Genomic DNA, 19532 nt, shown 5'->3' on the forward strand with positions numbered 1-19532 from the left:
GTTTGCTGCGGCTGGGAGGCCACAGGTAGGAGCCTGGAGAGGCTGTGGGGGGCCCTGGCGTGGCTTTGCCTCCCCTCGCCCAGGCAGGAGGTGACCGCGCTGTCCCCGCTCCTGGCACAGGGGCTGCAGCTCACACTGCCGCGGCTCGGCTGGGCGAGGAGGGAGGAGATGCCGCCGCGCGTGTTCGGAGCGCTCGGGGCAGACCCGTCGTGCTGCAGCGGCCACTTTATTAGAGGGAAGCAATAAATTACCGGGCGGGCAGGGCGGGAGCGGGGAGGACGAGGCGAGGGGCCCTAGGCATCCAGGGCAGCTATCACGGCTTGGGTGAAATCCAGGGACGTGGCGTAGCCCCCCATGTCCGCCGTGCGCACCTGCAAGGAGAGGGGAGCGTTAGCGAGGAGGGAGGGGGTCCCTGCAGCAGGGCGGGGACCCCCTGGTCCTGTGCTGGGGGCTGGCGCTGCTGGGAGGTCCCCAGGGACTGTCCCTGCGCCCCAGCGAGGCGGAGCGGTGGGGACGGCCTGCTGGAGGACGGACGATGCCCCAGGCCGGGGGAGAGGGGCTCCGAGCGTTGGTGCCCCCCGTCTGCGCTTGTGCCGGTGTCGGGGTGGGCCCCAGCGCGGGGCCTCCTGCCCCCGGTGCCAGCGCGGGCGTCCCAGCTACCTCGGCCCCACGGGGGGGCCTCCGCAGCCCCACACCAGAGGTGGTCAGTAAGGGCAGGGGCTGCCGGCCCCTGGGCCTGCTTCCAGGGAGGCTGTGGTGGGGACAGGACTTGAGGCAGCAGAGGGTTTCTCGTGGCAGCCCATCCCCAGGCAGAGCCGCTCCCCGGGCTCGCCCACCCCAGCGGGCTGGAGGGGACGGTGAGGGGCTGGCAGCGGTGGTGGTGCGGGAGCAGTGCCCGGCCCTGGCCCTTCCCCTGGCTGAAGCCCTGATCCCACTGCTGCAGGCACGGCCCCGCGCTCGCTGCCAGCCCGGCTGCCGGCCCCGGCCAAGCGCCCTCGGCAGTTGCCCTACAAGCTGCCCCGGCTCCCCCAGGCCTGGGCCAGCCCTGAGCCGCGCTGGTGTGGGGCACAGCCGGGTGGGGAGCAGCACCCGGCCGGGCAGGGGCGGAGGGAAGTGTTGGACCCTTTATTTGCAAACACGAATACAAAGCACAGCGTTAAACGCAGCCCCAGTCGCTCTCTCACGCACACGGTGCCCTGCCCACAGCAGCCGCCTGCCAGGGCTGAGCTTCCCTGGCCCCACCAAGCGCTTCTGCAGCCCAGCCCCACGCCGCTGCTGGTCCCCAGCCCCCCGGGAGCCACACTGGCTCCAGGGGCTTACACCGCCGGGCAAAGAGCTCAGGGTGCTGCCGTGAGGGAGGGCAGCAGTTTGGAGAGCCCTGGGCACCCTGCGGTGGGGCAAGCATTCGCTGCACGCAGAGGCGCTGCCCTACCCCGCGTGGCTCCGCTCAGAGCCCTGCGCTCACCAGGCAGATCCCCCGGCTCTCAGAAACCGGCCACAAACTCACAGTGGGGGGCAAAGCACCGGTCCCCAGCAGGCAGGTGACAAAGCCGCACAGCCTCCTCTCCCGACACACGGGCTTGTGCCAGAGAGGGGAACCCTCACTCTGCGTGAGCAGCTTGCCCTTGCGCGTTCCCGGATGTGGGGCCTCAGCCCTGTGGTCCCATTTATTGCTAAAGCCTCTGAGGGCAGGAGAAGGCTCCTACAGTAACCGTGGTCCCGCTGTCCCTGGGAGCTGCCTGCCGAGCTTGGGTTGCTGCCCGGCCACCCCCGAGTCGCCCCAGCAGGCCCCGAGATCCGCACTGCCCTCCTCGCACAGAGGGCACAGCGGAGACGCTGCCTACGTGAACCGGAGGGACCCCAGGATCCTCGCTCCGAACGGAGCCCTGCCTTCGGTCCCTCCAGCAATCCCCGCTGGTGGTGACTGGGGGTGGTTACTGGGGTCCGGGCCGGGCAGGACGAGAGCCGCCCTCGCCCTCCTCCTCCTCCTCCTCCCCCGGGGCACCAGGGAACCTCGGCCAGGGCGAGCTGTGCCGGGCGGGGAGGGGGAAGGCCGCGCTGCTGGGCTGTAAGCTACGGGAAGCTGCCGCAGGGTGCAGTGAAGTCCCCGACGCCCCGGGGCGAGCGGGGTTCCTAGGCACCATAGTGGGGGTGCAGGTTGTCAATCACAGATTTCACGAAGTCAGAAGTGGTGGAGTAACCGCCCAAGTCCCGTGTCCGAACCTAAAAATCCAACACAGGGAAGGGGAGAAACAAGGGAGAAACGTGATCGTGAACTGAGTGAAGTGACTGCGAGAAGGGAGAGGAGAGCAGCTTCCCTCTACGCACCCTGCCAGAGACCCCAGCGGGGCGGCACGCGAGAAAGAGGCCGTCCGACGTCCCCCAGCCCTGCCAGACCGTCCCGAGCCAGCAAGCACCGCTACGGGCAGCAGGAGCAATCCCCGAGCCAAGCGCAGAGGCTGACTGCAGCCGACTACAGCCGCAGCGGCACGCACGGGGGTTTTGAGCTGGACACGGGTGAGGAGGTCCGAGACTCGCACGTGTCCGTCAGGGAGAACGCAGAGCAGCTCGCTACCACCAACGCTCACGCAGCTACAGACACGCGGCAAGGCCGGCTGCCCAACACTCACTTTTCCGACTTTGATCACCTTCTTCACCGCATCCGCGATCAAATTGGAGTGAAATTCCAAGCTGGTGAGAGGAGAGGAGCCGCGGGTCAGTCCCTCCGTCAGCCCCTGCTGCCCACACGCCCCGGCAGGGCGGAGGCAGCGCCGCCCACCCCACCGCACCCGCCCGCGAAAGGCACCTACTTGAGATGCCGCAGCATGTTGGCGGCCGAGAGCAGCATGGCAGTGGGATTGGCGATGTTCCTGCCCACGGCCTGGGCGAAGGGGTGGCGGGCGCCCTGCGGGAGGAGAAGCCACGGTGACGGACCGTCTTCCACGCCCCTGTCCCCAGCAGCCCCCCAGATAACCCGGGGCGCTGGTACGGCACAGCAGCCTCCGGGGAGCCGAGACTCCTCACCATCTCGAACACGGCGTACTCGGCGCTGTAGCTCTCCCCAGGAACCACGCCGGCGCCGCCCACCAAGCCGGCCGCCAGGTTATCGATGATGTTCCCATAGAGGTTCGGCATGACCAGGACGTCGAACTGGTAGGGGTTCTGCACCAGCTGCACAGAGGGAACGGGAGGATGTGAGGCCCCCACACCTAACACGGCTGCAGGCAGCTCGACAGCCCTCGGGACAGGGCAGGGTACACAAATCCGGTGGAGCAGCAGGACCCACCGTGTCTGAAAACATCCCCAAACTGGGCTCAAGTGACAGCCGGGAGCAGGGGGAGCCCTGCTGAAACGGCTCGGGAGCCACAGACCTACGTCACCTGGCAGAGTTCTGCATGCCCAGATGAGACAGAGTTGCGCCAGGGGAGGTTTAGGTTGGATATCAGGAAAAAATCTCTTCACCAAAAGGGTTGTCCAGCACTGGAACAGGCTGCCCAGGGGAGTGGTGGAGTCACCATCCCTGGGGGTATTTAAAAGCCGTGTAGATGCGGCACTTCGGGACACGGTTTAGTGGGACTTGGCAGTGCTGGGTTAACGGTTGGACTCGACGATCTTAGAGGTCTTTTCCAACCTAAATAATTCTGTGACTCTAAATGCCCCTACCACCTTCAATCCCTGCAGCTCCGGCCCTCACCTGCAGCAGAGCAGGGAGAAGGCTCCTGCCTTGTGCAAGGAGCAAACCTCGGGCCCCGGTGGCCACCTGGACCTGCCGCGCTGTCCGTGGCAGCAGCTTTTCAGGTTTCAGATCTCCATGGCTTGCCCCAGCAGCAGCAGGCGGTGCAGAGCGGCTCTGGGGCAGGGAAACGGGATCCTCACCTGCATGCAGCAGTTGTCGATGATCATGGTGTCAAATTTGATCTTGGGGTACAGTTCTGCCACTTCTTCACAGCACTGCAGGAAGAGCCCATCGCCTAATTTCCTGCGAGACAAGAAGCACATCGAAGGGTTTGCAGGACAGCAGTGAAGTCATTACAGCAGCAGGTAATCCATTAGCAACTGGCGTCCCACCGCAGCGGGGCAGGGGGAGGCAGGCAACCCAGAGCGCCCCACACCACTGCACACCCACAGCCACAGATGGCGAAACGGGGCCCAGGGGGAGCAATGAGGGATCAGCTTTCGATGCCAGAGCCTTTCCCCTTCTCAGCTGAAAGCCTCCAGGACGCAGCTGTCGGGCCTCGTGCTGGAGACGAGACCGTACAGAGAGGAAAAACCGCTGTTCCCAGGGAAAGCCCAGCCCCGCTGGAACCAGACTGGCACTGCTCCGATCGGGATCAAAAGCCGAGAGCAACAAGGTCCCAGACGTGACAGCAGCCGCGTGTCTGATGATCAGACTGCGCTCCAGCCCCGCTCCTGTGGCACTCACATAATGTTGGCTTTGTGCACAGCCGTGACCTTAGAGCGCCCTTTTTTGGTGGCGTAGTCAAAGGCGAACTTGGCAATGCGCTGCGACTTGGCCCGGGTGATGATCTTCAGGCACTCGATGACTCCCTTTGCGCTCTGGACAGGAAAGGGAGTGTGAGCAGCCGTCGCGTGCGCCATGCAGCCCGGCACCCTGCCTCACCAACCCACACCACGCCGACAGTCCGGCACTTCGAGACAGAGATGAGGTGTCTGCCTGACGCCGGATCACCCCCCGTCAAGAGGTTCCTTAATACCCACGTCCCGTTTTTTTCTGGCATTATCCCTCCTGCAGCCATCACTGTCTGCGTGTACGCACATCCCTAAATACTCTCCTAATTCCATCGCTGTCACCCAGAGCACCCGCGGGCTGGAGGGAGGCTCCCGTACCTCGTGTTCCAGAGAGCTGTACTCCCCCTCCGTCTGCTCACGAATGATCACGAGGTCCAAGTTGTTGTGGCGTGTTTTATAGCCTGGTAAGCTCTTCACATGGACAACATTTGCAAACAAGTCTAATTTGCGCCTGCGAGAGAAGCAGCAGCAGAGCCGGCATTTCATCATCAGCGATTTCTGGGGCAGTGGCTGTTCCCTACAAGTACTGGGGGTAACAGCTGGTGATGGTGCAAACAGCTCCCCACCTCCTAAGATGCCTTCCCATCGCTATCTATCTGTCTGTCTGTCTGTCTATCAATCTACCTTTCCCCTCACAGCCACACCTCGTCACAGAACGGCTTTTTGACGACCCTCTGTCGAGGCGGGCCACCACTGTCCCTTTTCCCGCCACCCTCCCCTCCTCCCCAGGACCCCAAGGAAGCGGGCAGCAGGATCGCTCATCGGAGGCAGCTCCTGGCCACAGACAGTCCCTCAGGATCTTTTGCTTCCCGATAACACACTAATTTCCCATCTGCCCTGGACTCGCTTCCTTCAGCCCCCGGTTCGGTGGCAGAACACCACGACCAAGCGCAACACGGTTTTCCCAGCGACTGACGTGTCGGTGCCCAGCCCTGGCAGCCGAGCAGGGGACTGAGCTCACCTGAGCCTCATGTCGTAAGAAGCCAGCTCTCCCTTGTACTCCATGGGGGTGTGGATCTTGCCTGCGGGACAACATTGAGCAGGAGTAAGAACACAGAGCGCGGAGCGTGCTGGCGGCCGCTAAGGACATCGCCTGAACCCAGGGGACAGGGCAGCAAGGGCTGGGACAGGGGGTGCTTCAAGAGAACCTCAGCCAAGCGTGGAGACGGACCTCTCGCTACACAGGACCGTGACGAGGCCCTTTGCTTCTCTGGGCCATACTAGGAGATCTCGTTTCAAAAGCAGAAGCCAGATACAACCTCCCCTTTGGTAGAGTTCAGTAAGTACTTCAGTAATTTGCTGCTTAGCTTACAGACAGCGTGCTTCCTTCTCCAGGCCCTAACCACAGAAATTCCTCTGAATTTCTGAAAGCACCTAATGGCGTTTGAGATAAGGCAACGTTTCCTGCAGGCAGAGCAGAGCCCCTCCTTGCTGCACAGCCAGCCAGCGCGCGTCCTTACCTATAAGGGCCACTTTACTTTCCTTCATAGAGTCAACCACCTGATCCAGTTTTTCTTCCGACGCCATGTTCTGCACCTCACTCAGGTGATGCTCATCGAAGACCACAGGCACGCTGGCAGCCTGCGCGAGAGATGCAGAGAAAGAGCCGCCGCCCCGTCAGATCAGAGACTCGGCAGGGAAGTTACGCTACACGTTAGGGGGCCGCCGTCAGCGGGCTCGGAGAGCGGGACATGACGCCTTAAACCAGCCCGACTGCCTGCTCAGCAAGAAGAGGGAACCTGGACCTCTGGGTCACTTCAGTTCCAACTGAACAATGATGTTTTCTGTCACCTTTAACACCAGGACTCCCTTTCCTTACTGTAATTACAGTTTCAGCTGCGTAACCGATATCGCAGCAGACAACCCCACGTTTGCTGCCTTTGAAGTGACAGAACTCGTGGGTTAGAAGACGGAACTACTAACTCCTGACTTCCTCCTCGAGTTCTGACGCTGCTGCCCGAGAGCAGGGCTCATCACAGATTAGGAAGGAGGTCAGAAGGACATAAAGGGTCTGGGACAGCCGGGCAACGACAGCCCTGCGGCCATGTTCCCGACAGGAGCAGCGAGGATGGCCCGTGTCCTCCCTGTCACCGGCCCGGACAGCATCAGTGCTTGCTGCTGCCTCAGCAGAGGGAGGAGGACTGAGCGGGCGATGGACCCAGCCTCTGCTGGCTCCAGGACACAGTCCCAGGCTGGGAATATTTTCACACCGAAGAACGAGACAGTTTGCAAGACTGCTGCTCAGGCTGAACCTATTTATGGAAAGGGTGGGATCCCAGGGTTTTCACAACCGGCTCTCCTCTGCACCGGAGGAGACAGACAGGTTGGTCCCGGAGGGTCTCTGGATCAGCAGCATCTTTAGCCAACTCTGCAGCTGCTGCTCCTCCCTCCTCCGTCCACCCCGTCCCACCGAGGGGCGGGAGCCGTTACCTTGAACACCTCCTTGACGGCGTGCATGAGCTCCGGGCCCACTCCGTCTCCGGGCAGCATGGTGACCTGGAACGTGCTCTCAGACTTTGCATTTTCTGACTGCACAGAAGGCAAAGAACAGTCAGACCGTCTGCTGCACCCCAGAGCCTAATCCCAACGCGACCCCTAACCTGCCAGCAGCGAACTACAAGGAGGTTACTTACAACCTGAAGAATACCCGCACCCCTAGCACAGTTTTTAGTAACAAAAGTTTACTGCAGTACTAACAGCGAGCATTAAGTTAGAGAGGTCCCGCTCCTGTGTCGTTATGAACACGCCGTGCAGCAGAGACACCCGATATCCCGCGACCCACTGGCAACTGAAGACCCTTTCCTCAAGCAGCATTTCCAGGTACGGTCTCTCCCTCTGTACAGCAGAAATCCTTACTGGGAGCTAAGAGCACAATCTCACGTTATTAAGTTTTCCCTCGTTTCTACTTCACGTCCTCGGGGTCTCCTAAGCCTTCCTGTGCAACAGTCTCCTCTTCCTCTTGTATTCACATTGCCTCGCAGATTTTCGTTGAGCATGCCTTTTTTTTTGGTCCTGAAGACAGAATCAGTCTCAAAGATAATTCTTGAGACCTTCCACAGGAATCCACCTCCAAATCAATGCTGCCTGCTCCCCCACCGCAGCTGCCTCCTATTTTCACACAGTCCTTTTACTAATCCCCATCTTCTTTCGCAAGTAATTCCCTGTACAGAGCTGACCTCCAGGCAAGAGATTTCACAGAACCAGCCTCAGGGACTAGAGAGTCACAGTCAGAGACGGGAACCGCGCCCAACAGTTTCATCGGACAACAAAAGGAGTAAACAAGCAGCAACGCCGTAGGACGTGGGAAAAGCACGTGTGTCAGGGACACGAAGCGTAGGCAAACGGCGATCACGGAAAGGCGAAATGAAAGAGCACGTGGGAAAAGAAAGACAAGATAGCCTTTACTTTTGATTTTTAATATCTCAGAATCAAGTTCCAGGGCAGAAAACCTCGCCTACCTAAATTTCAAGCAGAAGCAAAGCATCTGCAGAGGGAACGGCGGCACGGGCCCCAGCTCAAGGTCAAACGAGCAGTCTCAGGGCTGAGCCTTTCCCTTCAGTGTCTTAAACAATACCGTAAGGCGCCTTCGCTTACTAAGGGGAACTCACCATCCTGTCGGTCTGAACGCGACGAACACGACGCCAATTTGCTACCTGGCACTTCGGTTGTTTCTTCCACCCTTAGTCCCACAGAAAACAACTCGTCTCTCCATCGCAACTCTTATCTCCTGACCACAGAGTCTGAATAACGCTTGGGTGTGCTAAGCTACCGCTCGCTCTTACCTTACTCAATCCCTAATAATTATTGCGTTATTTCCTGTATTATTTATGTTAACTACTACAGGTAGCTACGGTAAACTTAGGACTAAGTAGGAAGGGCTGGATCAAACGGATTTTCACTACTGCAATCAATGCTGCACTCCGGCTACTGGTTTTAGCTGTAGCAGCAGAAAAACACTCGCCATCGCAACCCTGCCGGCAACCCCTGCACACAGGGGAGGCCGAGCCGGGGGCCGGAGAGGAACCTCCGAGGAAGGAGGGGGGAGGCCGGAGGACACGCCGCCCCGAGAGCAGGAAAAGCTGCTTCCGCCGAGCGGAGCCTGCCGGGGAGCGCTTCCACCGCCCGGGGGCTGCCGCTGCCCGCCCCTCGCTCTCCCCCCTTCCCCTGCCCCCCACGGCAGCTCCGCGCCCTGCCGCGAGGGCTGGGGGCTCACCGCGCTCGGGGGGGGCCCGGGGGCGCCGGGAGCCCCGCTCTCACCTTGGCCCGCGGGATCTGCTGGAGGGCGGCGGGGGCACGCAGGCCCCTCCAGGCCCCGAGGCTCTGGGCGCGCAGGAGGCCCTGGGGCAGAGGCAAGGGGACGGTCAGACAGCCCAGCCCGGACGGGCCCCCACCCACCCCGAACCCAGGCCGACCCTTGCTCCGGGCTGAGCCCCCCCGGCCCGGCCCGGCCCGGCCCGGCCCCGCAGCCCCCAGCCCGAAGCCCCCGCCCCGGTCTGTGCCGACCAGCCCCAGCCCACACCGACCCTTCACCCCTCAAGCCCACCCCCCCCCACCCGGTTTGACGCCCCCAGCCCGGACTGACCCCCCCAGCCCGACCCCCGCCCCTCACCCGGGCCGCCGCCCGCCCCACGCTGAGCGCCGCCATTTCGCCGCCCCACAATGCACCGCGGCTGCGGCACGGCGGGAGCAGGTGGGGCGCAAGGGGCGGGGCCGAGGCGAGCCCTGCAGCGCCCCCTGGCGGGCGGGCGGGCGGGGCACGGAGGGGACTCCCCCCCGCCCCCCCCCCCCCCCAAGGGTCCCAGAGACCCCCAGGTCCCCCCAGCGCTCGCCCAGGGCACCCTGGGGCCACCCAGGGATCCCCCCCCGCCCTTCCAGAGCTCCCCAGGCCCCCTCCGGGCCCCCAGCACCCCCCGAACGCCCTGCAGCCCCCCCGGTAACCCTGCCCCGGGCCGGTGTCCCCGGGAGCCCCGCGGCCCCTCGCTGGGGTGCCCAGCAGGCTGGGGGTGCCAAGGGGGGTGCCCAGCATTTCCCACCAGGAGACAGGACGGCGAGCTCCGCTCTTTATTGAACAAGAAGGGAGAGGGCGGGGGGCCCCCCCTGCCCTCCGCGGGGTGGGGGCCGCGCAGGCACGGGGGGTCCCACCGCTGTACTTCACAGCCAGCGAGAAAGACCCCGGCCGCGGGGCAGCTGCGAGCTGGCGCAGGACACGGACCCCTTCTGCCACCCTGCCCTCGTCCCCGGGCACAGACACCCCGCAGCAAGGGGGAGGCGGGGGGGGCCGGGGGGAGCAGCGAGCCTGGGCTGGGGGGGACAGGGCTGAGAAGCCCGGAGTGGCCCCAGTGGCAGGACGGGGGGCTGGAGCCCCCCCGCAGTGGGCTCACTTCTTCAGGAGCTGGGCTCGGGCCCGGTTCAGCTTCTCGGCCACGGCGGCGTCGGTGCTGGCGGTGCACTTGGACAGGACGAAGTTCATCTCCGTCTCGTTCTTGTGCTCGATGGCAGCGTCGGCCGCCTGGTCCAGGTCCCTGCGGCAGAGCGGGGAGCTGGGGGGGCGTGCGGGGGCCCAGGGTGCCCCGCCAGCACCACCCACCTGCTCCTGGGGGTCTCACCCACCCCCTGAGCCCCCCGAGCCCCCAGCCGCGCTGCACAGGGCACCAGCCGCTCCCACGGGCTCCGACCCTTCCCCGCGCACCCCCAGCCGCCCCCGGGCTGGGGCCAAGCCGACGCACCCCACCAGGACGAAGGCCTTGACGCGCTGCTCGGGGGTCACGCGGGGCGCGTACTTCTTGGCCTCGTAGCGGTTGTGGTGCTTCACCGAGATCTCCACAAAGGGCTGGGGAGGAGAGGAGGGGGGCGGGAGCGCGGGGGGGCTGGCGGCTGGGACCTCCCGGCTCCCAGCTTCAGCCCTTGCCCCACGCCAGCCTGCCTGGGCTGCTCCACGCAGTGCCCTCCTGCTGCCCCACGGTGTGGCCCAGCCCCACAGCCACCCACGGGGCAGGGCTGGCCCCCCTCCGGCAGGGAAATCTCTTACCAGGTACCCGATGGGCGACTTCTTGCTCTTGGAGAACTTCTCCATCTCCTCCCAGTCCCCGCGGGTGGCCAGGGCGCTGATCTTCAGCCACCAGTACCTGGAGACGCAGGTCAAGCCGGCTCCTGGAGCTGCTGGTGCCCCGCAGCCCCCCGACCCCAGCCCCACGGCACGGTTCCTGCCTAGGCTGAGCCCCCGGGGCTGCACCAAGGAGCCCCCCCCCAGGACCGACCTCTTGTCCGGGATCTTGAACTCCCGGTAGAGCTGCTCAGCTCGCTTGTGGTGGCCATCCAGGATGAGGTTGGAGACGGTGTCGTGCAGCGAGAGGTCAAGATAGGGCTTGTCAAAGTCCTCCTGGAGGTGTCGCTGGAGCCGCAGGAGCTTGATCTGATCCTCTGTCACCTGGGGAGCAGAGTGCCAGCCTAAAGGGTCCCCCTCCCGGCTCTGCCCGTGGGGCCCAGAGGGTCCCTGCGCCAGCAAGTGACGGCAGCAGCCCACCCCACCGTGGTGGCGGAGGAGGGGAGGGGGACCTGTGGTGCCACGCCAAGCGGAGGTGGCCCCGTGCCCGCCAGCGATGCCCAGCTCTGCTCCTGCCCAGCCCCAGGAGAGCGGGAGCCCCCCCGGCACCTCCCCGGCCCCACGGCTGCGCTCACCTTGGCCGCAAACTCGTTCTTGGCTTTGTAGTACTCGTCCAGGGCGTTCTGCAGAGCTCCTACTCGCCCTTCGATGCGCTGAGGACAGAGAGCACGGCCACCTCACCCCCTGCCAGCACGGACAGCGTGCTGCGGGGACGGGGCAGCACCCTCAGAGCCCCCCAGGTGGGGCAGGAGGGGTGCCTGGTGCCGAGGCACGGCCAAGGCGAAGCTCCGGCTCTGCGAGGCCTTGCTTTGATCCCCAGAGAGGGGCAGAGGGCCCTGGCCTCCCAGCACACGCAGGGCAGGTTGGGCACCCGCTAGCACAGAGCCCCGAGGGGACGACGGCCCTGGGACACGAGTCGGGGAGCTCCCTTCCCACACCCGGAGCCCGCCAGCCCTTCCTCCCCTCTCCTCCTCCCGCCGCCGGGCACAGACCTTCTCCGAGTAGCTGGAGTGGACGTGGAAGTTGCCGAGCTCCTGGTGATTGTCGTCCTGGTTATACAGGTCCTTCAGCGTCTCCCGCTCCTGGTGCTTGCAGAACTGGGGAGCAACGGGGGGGTTAGGGCACACGGGGACGGACGCCGCGGAGGCTCCTGGGGGCCGGGCGTGCGGTGGCAGCTCCTACCTGGCGGTACAGGCTCAGGGCCACCGGCTGGTTCTGCAGCGTCATGAAGAAGGTGCCGCGATTCAGCTCATTCTTCAGGTGGAGCACGACGGTGTAGACTGGGGCAGACAGCGTGGTTCAGGAGGGGGGGACAGGTCCCTGTGCCCGGCCTGGCTGGCCCCAGGGAGCAGCACCGGGAGGGGAGCGAGGGGACGTCCAGGCGCAGGGCAGAGCCCTGTGCTGAGGGCGAGCACCGCTCTGAGGGCTCGAGCAGCTCCCGCCACCCTCACCCCACAAGGCACAGCCCATGAACAGGCTCCCCCAGACCCCAAATCCCTCCCCTCCTCTGCAGAGCCCCTCCTCTGCCCAGCCCCGACCCCTACCCAGGTCGGTGTCCCCGCTCTCGATGGCTTTGCTGAGGGCCAGCTTGCTCCGCTTCATCTTCAGCAGCAGTGGGACCTGCTCCCCGGAGCGCGGCTCGTACTCCAGCAGCTGGAGGTGGCAGAGGGGTCGTCAGCGCGCGGCCGCCACGTGCGGCACCCCCCCAGCCATCCCACCACGGCCCCAGCCAAGAGACCTTGATGGCCAGCTCCGTCCTGCCGCAGTCGTAAGCCCGGGCAGCGATCTCCGAGTAGGAGATGCCCGGCGTGTCACCCAGCTTCTGGTTGATGGCGTGGGCCACCTCCTCATCGGACTTGTCCTTCTGCTGCACCTGCAAGGGCGCGAGCAGAGAGGTCTCCGCACCGTCCCCGACGGGCAGAGCCCTCCAAGCTGCCGCCTTACCTTGTAGCAGGCCCAGTGGGCCAGGATGCGGCTGACGCCCTGGATCTCCGAGAGGCGCAGGTACTCGCAGATCCTGATGGCCAGGGGGTAGAGCCGCCGCAGGACCAGCCTGGCGTGGCACACGGGGGGTCAGCGGCACGGCCCCGCACGGGTCCGAGGAGTTGGGCATCTCGGCCGGCCTCGCGGGGGGCCCTGAGCTCACTCGGCGCCCGGCCGGGGGGACAGAGACCGCGGGGACGGGGACTGCAGCGTGGCCGGACGCCGCCTCGGCCCAGGCTGCTGAGGGACGGGGCTGTCATGCCCAGCTCACGGGGACCCTTACCTGTCCAGCAGGACCTCGATGGTGAGCCGCTTGTATCTGTGGGGACAGTCAAGGGACCACAAAACCCCACGGAGCCCAGGCCCCCTCCTGGCAGCACCCCCGAGCCGGCTGGGCCAGCCCCGGCGCGTACGGCGGCAGGGCCAGCTCTGCGGGGTGCGATGAGCGTAGGGGTCTCAGCTACGAGGCGGCCGCCCCAGCAGGGCCCCGAGCCCCCAACAGCACCGATCCTGCCTGGGCCAGACCCCGCACCCGCCCCAGGGTCCCGGCTCATGCACTGTCCCATGGAGGATACTGGGTGAAGGTGAGGGGGATGCCGATCTGGTAGTCCCGGATGGCGTTGAGCACCCGCAGATCCTGGCACATGCGCACGAAGCTCTCCGGGGGGAACTTGTCGATGAAGCACTTCCCGAAGGAGGCTGCCTGCGGGAAGAGGCGTGCGGCGCTGGGGCCGTGCCGGCCATGGCACGACCGCCAGCCGGGAGGGAGATGCTTTTGGCCGCAGCCAAAGCCTCCCTGCGCCTCGCTCACCCTCAGCAGCGACTTCTGGGTGTCCGGCTCGTGCTCATAGCCGGCCGCCTCGATGCACTGGCTCACCGCCTCCGGGAGCAGCTTCTGGTCCTTGATCTCCCGCAGGTACTCGTCTGCCTTCTGGCTCTCCTTCTGCAAGGGAGCACAGCCCATGGGGAGAGCGGTGGGGTGCTCACCGGCCAGGGTGAGCCCTGGGAGCCCCAGCACCCCGGGGACTGGGGGCCAAGGGAGCCCTCGTCCCCAGCGGGGACCTCTGGGATCTCCCCCTTCCCATCACCGCAGCATAACGCTGGCAGCGGTTTGCACCGGAGCCACCCCAACCTTCCCGGGGCAGGCAGGACCCGGAGCGGGGCAGCGGGCCGTACCTCGTACTCCTTCTGCGCCTCCAGCAGAAGTGCCCCGGGGGCCATGGAGGCGATCTTGAAGATCTCCTGGCTGGCCTCTGCAGAGAGGGGAAAAAAAACCGTGTGAGAGAAGTGCCCCAGCCCAGGCACATCACCTGCACCCGCTGCAACCTGCTCCCCACCCTCCCTGCCCGCAGCTCTGGGACCCCAGGAGAGCCCGTGCCGGCACCGTCCTTCGGCAGGGCTGAGCTGTGTCTACGGGCAGCTCGGGGCCGCTCTTCCAGCCCTGGCGACTGCAGCCCCCAGTAAACGCCAAGCCAAGGGTCCAACAGACGGAGGCAGGGGCGGCTGCCAGGACACGTGGGTCCCGAGGAGCTATATTCCCCCACCCAGAGCCGCGGCAGCTCCCGGGCAGCTCCCCTCTGGAAGCGCGTCGGCGGCAGCAGTGCAGGAGGTGAGGAACAGGCGTGCCGAGCTGTGCCAGGCCTCAGCTCAAAGCGCAGGGGCTCCGGCGAGGCGGCAGCCTGCGGCCCCGCTCAGGACACAGGGACACGGCAGAGCTGGCAAAGCAGGGGACCAGAACCGGCGCGGTGCCGGGGAAGGAGGGAGCCCAGGGCCAGGCGAGGGACTGGGTTCAGAGCCCTGCGCTAGACAGCTGGGGGGGCTCAGGGCACGGCTCTACTCCGCTGTGGGGCTCTTGCCGCCTCCTGAGCCTCCAGAAAGGGCTGGGGAGGCCGGACCCCCGCACACAGAGCGGGGCACAGTCACGGGTCGCATCCTGGGCGCCGAGCAGCGCAGGAGAGACCTGCCTGCCCGGGCGCAGGGGGTCCCGCTCAACCTCGCCGCCCGGTGCCGTCTCACCTGGGATCTCGTGCAGGAACTCGTGGGAGGTGCGAGACAAGATCCGGACCCCGTCCAGCTCCGGCACCAGGTAGGAGTCCTCATCCAGGACAAACCTGCGCTCCCTGCTAAGGGCTCGCGGGAAGAAAGCGGCTCCGGGGGCAGCCCAGCCCTGCTGAGGGCCAGCCCCAGCGATGCCAAGGAGCGACCCCCTGGAGCCCCGTCCCCCCTCGGCTCGCACCCCCCCTTTCCACGGAGAGGCAGCAGGGCATGGGATCGGCACGTGGGAGGGCCAGGGATCCCCCCCACCCACGGCAGCCCTCGCCCCTGGGGAACTGGGACTGGACCTCGGCAGGGACGGCGCTCCTAGCCACGGGGGCTTCGGTGGCTCCCAGCACCAGCGCTGCTCTCGGAGCTGACGGGGAGCGGGATCCCCTCAGCAGGAAGGCTTGGGGCAGGGGGGCAGGGGCTGGGGGGGCAGGCGGGAGGGCTTTTCACTGCTGTACAGGACCAGGTTAGCCAGGGCCGGGCAGGGGAGACTGTGACAAGAACGCAGAGGAGAGGAACAAGTTCAGCCTCCTCTGGCTGTCCCGGGGGGCTGCTGACACCACTGCTGTTCCTGGAGCCCCCCCCACCCATGACACAGACGGCGGTGGCCCAAGGAGGGCCCACGGAGGCCTGCAGTTTGGGCCGGCCTTCGGATATGACACCTCTTCCCAAAGGATACTGGATGCACTCCGTGGAGTTCCCCACCACCATCAGCTGCCGGTCCCAGGCCACCACCACGGCACGCTGCCGGCTCCGGGGACGCATGCACCTGCCAGGGAGCCCCAGCCCCGGCTCAACCCCGGCCCGGCTGCAGCCCCCCACGCCTGGAGCGGGGACGCGAGAGGGTCCCGCTCGCCCCGGGAGGCAGCGGGGTGGCCGCAGAGCCGAGCGGACCCCGGCAAAGGCTCAGGGTACGGGGGGAGCGCAGGCGGGCACGGCCGGGGGCAGAGGGGGCTGGCGGGGAGACCACTCACCAAACCATCTGCTTGGGCGCGGATCGGATGCTGCTGGTGAACTCGCAGAGCTTCTCCTGCGGCAGGAGAGAGCTGGGTCAGGGGGACAGAGGCACAGGGACGGGCGGCATCGCCTGCGCTGCCGGGGCCGCGCGCCGAGGGCAGCTGCCGGTGGATGAGCAGCACAGACCAGGCTGGGCACCGGGAGCGCGGGTGCCACACCGTGAGCGGGTCCTGCGGGAGCACCCGGCCCCGTCTCTAGCTCTGGAAGCAGCCAGGGCTGCGGCTGACGCAGCCGAAGGGCGAGGATGCTGTGTGAGCACTTAAACCGAGTGTGAGAAACATCCCTCCGTTGCTGCGGCACACAGCCTGCCTGCACGTAGAGCGAGAAGCTGCTCGTGCTCAACTGAGACCCGGTGAGCGAACGAAGGCGGAAGGAGAAGGATTGGTCTCGGAGGGCATGGAAGGCACCCAGCACCTCACCAGCACGAGCCCCGCAACGCGGGGGAGTTTGCAGGGCAGAATCAAGACTCGCAAGCAAGGCCCCTACACCAAAGTGACCACGTCGGCAGTGGTGATAAGGCTGTGGCTACCCAAGAAACAGTTCTAGAACCACCGAGTTTGGGTATGGCTGTAACACAACTGTGGCTGATAGGGAAAAAGTAACTAGTGGTGGGCTGTTTATCTGGGGAGGGTTTGGACAGAGAAAGGGAGGTGCGAGATCAGCAAAAAGGTAGGTTTGGAAATAGAAAGAGTGGGGAGTAAGGTATAAAATCAGGCGAAGAGCAAAAGAGATCCCCCGAGGATCCAGGAGCGCAGATGCCTGCGGGCAGCAGCGAGGCTGCCCTGCAGACCCGCGTCCACGGGGACCCCGAGGGAACCTGCGTGGACACCGCACCCCGCCGGATCTGTCTGCCAGACGGGAAGAGAAGGGGTGAGCTGAGACTCTAATGCCCCGCGACGGGGAGGGAGGGGAGACGCTCACCTTCAGCGTGGCCAGCCCCATCCAGATGTAGCCGGTGTCGGTGAAGAGTGCCAGGCAGCGGTAGTTGAAAGACACGGCCATCTGCAGATAGGCGCCGGCGGAGGGGCTCATTCCAGGGGGGGTCTGGGACAGGGAAAGGGAGAGGGTCACTCCCGGGGGGCACGGGACATGCCACACACCGGCACCAACGCTGCGTAAGGGGCTGAGGACTGGTCGGAGCGAGGGCATCCCTTCCCACCCCGCGCCTGCTCAACCCTCAGCCCTTTGCCCCTGCCCAGGACGGGGCCGGGTGTCCCTGCTGTACACGCCTGCCCGTGGGACGGGGGACGGACGGACCCGCCAGCAAGGTGGCAGCTGGAGAGCAGCCCGTGGGACAGCGGGGGACAGGGGAAGGACCTGCCAGTGCGTGCGGGGGCTGCAGACCGCCCTGCTCCCCGTGGACACCCGCCACAGCTCGCTCACCACCACGGAGCAGGAGGTGTTGTCCAGGAGGTAGAGGTCTTGTCCGACCGCCAGCAGGACGATGGTGACTCTGTCCTGGGACAGCACGGCCCAGCAGGAGGGTGGCTTCTGCAGACCTGCCGGGCACCAGCGTCAGGCTCCCGCGCCCGGCCGGAGCCGAGGGCAGCGGGGAGGGGACGCACCGGGAACCTCGGGCATCCTGCGCAGCTTCAGGTCGTCGATGTTGGTGGTGAGGGAGAAGCGGTGTGCCCCGGTGAGGATGGCCACGCCGGTGCCGTACTCCGTGTGAAAGACCTTCGCCTCCAGCACGTGGTTCTGCAGCACCTCCTGTGCCACCGAGAGAGAGCTGGGCCAGGCCGGGGCAGCCGGGGCTCGGCACCGCGCTGCCGCCGCTCCGGGAACGAAACCGCCCCGGGGAGGAGCGAGCCCAGCCCTGTGCTGTGCTGCTGGCCGGTGCCCCAGCTCAGACAGGCCGCGCTCCTGCAGTGAAGAGGGGATCGTTCTGGCCCCAGGGGCCATGGGGACGGCTGCCAGCTCATTCCCAAAGGCAGGCAGCCCTGCAGGGAGGCTGGGAGAGCCCCAGGCTCCCCACTGTGCCCCACGGGGCTGGGGGGATGCTCAGTGCGGCCTCACAACGTTTCACTTCTCTGTCGCACAAACCCAACCCCGGGCATCTCTCGAGTTCCCGGTCCTGCCCCACTCACGTTGCCCATGCTGAAGTGGCGCTTGAACTCGCAGAAGAGGTTGTAGATGAGAACGGTGCCGTCCTCCTGGATGCACAGCAGGTCCTCGCTGGCCGTCCAGCCCAGCTGCACCAGCTGGCCGCTCTTCCACTGCGGGCAGGAGACACGTGAGCACGCCACGGGGCTGCTCACCTCCCGGCCGGCCCAGCCCCAGAGACGTCCCTCCAGGAGACGTACGTGAAACCAACGGCCACAGCTGGGCATCCGCAGCTCCAGTGCCCTGGCTCCGCAGGGCCCGGCCCTCGCGGCAGCTCTCCCCATCCCTCCACGTCCTCGCTGCCCTGTGTCTGCCCCGGCCAGCGGGGAACGGAGGATGCTCCTGCGGCCCCAACGCTGCTGCTCCCATCCCCTTCTCCCAGGGCTGGGCAGCCTCCCTCTCCCTACAGCTCTCCCCGTTCCCCCCTCGCAGGCAGCACCACTCCCGAGCAGCTTCTCCAAAGCTTTCAGGGGGCTGCACGGAGCCATCGCCCCGGACAGCTTAGGGTGCCGAGGACACATGGCAGCATCCTGCTTCCCCACGGAGAGACCAGAGGGGCTGCCCAAGGGCACGCAAGCGAGTGGCACAGGCAGAGGTGACTGCCAGCCTCGCAGCCCAGTGATTCACCTGCAACAGCCAGCTGGAAACCCAGCCGGTGCCACCGGCGAGCCCTTTCCGTCCCCCTGCCCGTGGGCTTATCGCTGCGAGGGGCAGAGAGCTACAGCCTCCGGCGTCCTCCGAGGGGCGGCTGGGACTGTCCCAAGCTCCCTGGCACATCGCAGACCTCCAAGGAGCACCCGGGGCGCAGCTTAAAGGAGGGGGCGGCCGACCCCGGGGCGGCTCACCGGGATGCCGGCCAGGAGGAGCCCCGAGGCCGAGTAGATCTCCAGCAGCGGGCGGGCAGTGGGGGATTTCTCTTTCCGGGCGTTGTTCTTCAGCAGAGCTGCGGGCGGGATGGGACGCTCCGGCTGAGCCGCGGCCCCTCTGCCGTCACCGCGGGGGCCCGGGACGGCCCCCGTCCCGTGGCTCCCGCCCCAGCGCGGGGTCTCGGGGGGCCGGGGCCCGGCCCTACCTATGGGTCCCCCGTACGGGGCGGCTGCCACCAGGCAGTCCCGCAGGTCCTCCTTCAGGCTCCACTCCATGGCGTACAGCTCGAACCTCCTGCGGGTGACGGACAGACGGATGGACAGGCGGCAGAGCCAGGGACGGGGGGGGGGGGGCGAGGGACGGTGCCCACCCCCTGACCGGCCCCGGGACCCCCCAGCCAGCCCCAGGGCCCGCGACCAGCCCCGAGATCCCCCGAGCAGCCCCGGCCGGCCCCGGGGCCCACCCCACCGGCCCCAGGGACGGGGAGGGGCTGCCTCTGGCCGGTGCCGGGCCCGGGCCCGGGCCCGGGCCGCCCCTCACCGGTAGAAGGCCTCCTCGCCCAGCGGGTTCCAGTTGGCCGTGTAACAGTCCATGGTGCCGGGCCGGGCCGGGCCGGGCGCTGCCGGCGGCACGGCCTCTGCCTGCACTTCTGCCTGCGCTTCCGCCCGCCCCGCCCCGCCCCCCGTGACGCCGGCTTGGCCGCCGCCATCTTGAGTGAGGGCACGGGGAGAGGGGAAAGGGAACCGCCGCCATTTTCAGTGAGGGCACGGTGGTGCGGCGCCGCCGCCATCTTCAGTAAGGGCACGGCCACCTGCCCGCTTCCAGGCCCCGGGGTCCCCTGTCCCCGGGGTGTCCCCTGTCCCCGGGGTGTCCCCTGCCGCCATCC

At 66.4% G+C, this 19532-nt stretch overlaps 2 protein-coding genes across 4 annotated transcripts; both read right to left on the reverse strand.

Annotated features, from left to right (window-relative positions):
• Positions 1-196: 196 nt before the first annotated feature.
• Positions 197-9219, reverse strand: IDH3B (isocitrate dehydrogenase (NAD(+)) 3 non-catalytic subunit beta). 2 transcript variants are annotated; one of them, XM_075499390.1, is made up of 12 exons: positions 9140-9219; positions 8788-8868; positions 6961-7059; positions 5991-6111; positions 5492-5552; positions 4849-4981; positions 4424-4557; positions 3877-3979; positions 3025-3171; positions 2811-2905; positions 2631-2691; positions 197-371 (listed from the first exon to the last, which is right to left on the reverse strand). In XM_075499390.1, the coding sequence occupies exons 1-12, from the start codon at positions 9173-9175 to the stop codon at positions 294-296; spliced, it is 1149 nt and encodes a 382-aa protein (XP_075355505.1). In that variant the 5' UTR covers positions 9176-9219; the 3' UTR covers positions 197-293. The 2 variants fall into 2 exon arrangements, with proteins under 2 accessions (XP_075355505.1, XP_075355504.1); XM_075499389.1 differs by lacking the exon at positions 197-371 and adding an exon at positions 1933-2223.
• A 358-nt stretch (positions 9220-9577) lies between these two features.
• Positions 9578-19332, reverse strand: VPS16 (VPS16 core subunit of CORVET and HOPS complexes). Of its 2 annotated transcripts, XM_075499387.1 has the most exons (24): positions 19187-19332; positions 18852-18940; positions 18625-18722; positions 17764-17892; positions 17242-17386; positions 17060-17175; positions 16598-16720; positions 15634-15689; positions 15339-15428; positions 14633-14727; positions 13793-13869; positions 13428-13559; positions 13192-13319; positions 12900-12935; positions 12578-12686; positions 12372-12506; positions 12178-12286; positions 11816-11913; positions 11626-11730; positions 11209-11286; positions 10788-10957; positions 10559-10655; positions 10257-10360; positions 9578-10052 (listed from the first exon to the last, which is right to left on the reverse strand). In XM_075499387.1, the coding sequence occupies exons 1-24, from the start codon at positions 19237-19239 to the stop codon at positions 9908-9910; spliced, it is 2517 nt and encodes an 838-aa protein (XP_075355502.1). In that variant the 5' UTR covers positions 19240-19332; the 3' UTR covers positions 9578-9907. The 2 variants fall into 2 exon arrangements, with proteins under 2 accessions (XP_075355502.1, XP_075355503.1); XM_075499388.1 differs by lacking the exons at positions 18625-18722; positions 18852-18940; positions 19187-19332 and adding an exon at positions 18407-18576.
• Positions 19333-19532: the final 200 nt, after the last annotated feature.

Source organism: Mycteria americana, chromosome 4 (assembly GCF_035582795.1).
Source record: "Mycteria americana isolate JAX WOST 10 ecotype Jacksonville Zoo and Gardens chromosome 4, USCA_MyAme_1.0, whole genome shotgun sequence".
In the NCBI taxonomy this organism is placed as follows: domain Eukaryota; kingdom Metazoa; phylum Chordata; class Aves; order Ciconiiformes; family Ciconiidae; genus Mycteria; species Mycteria americana.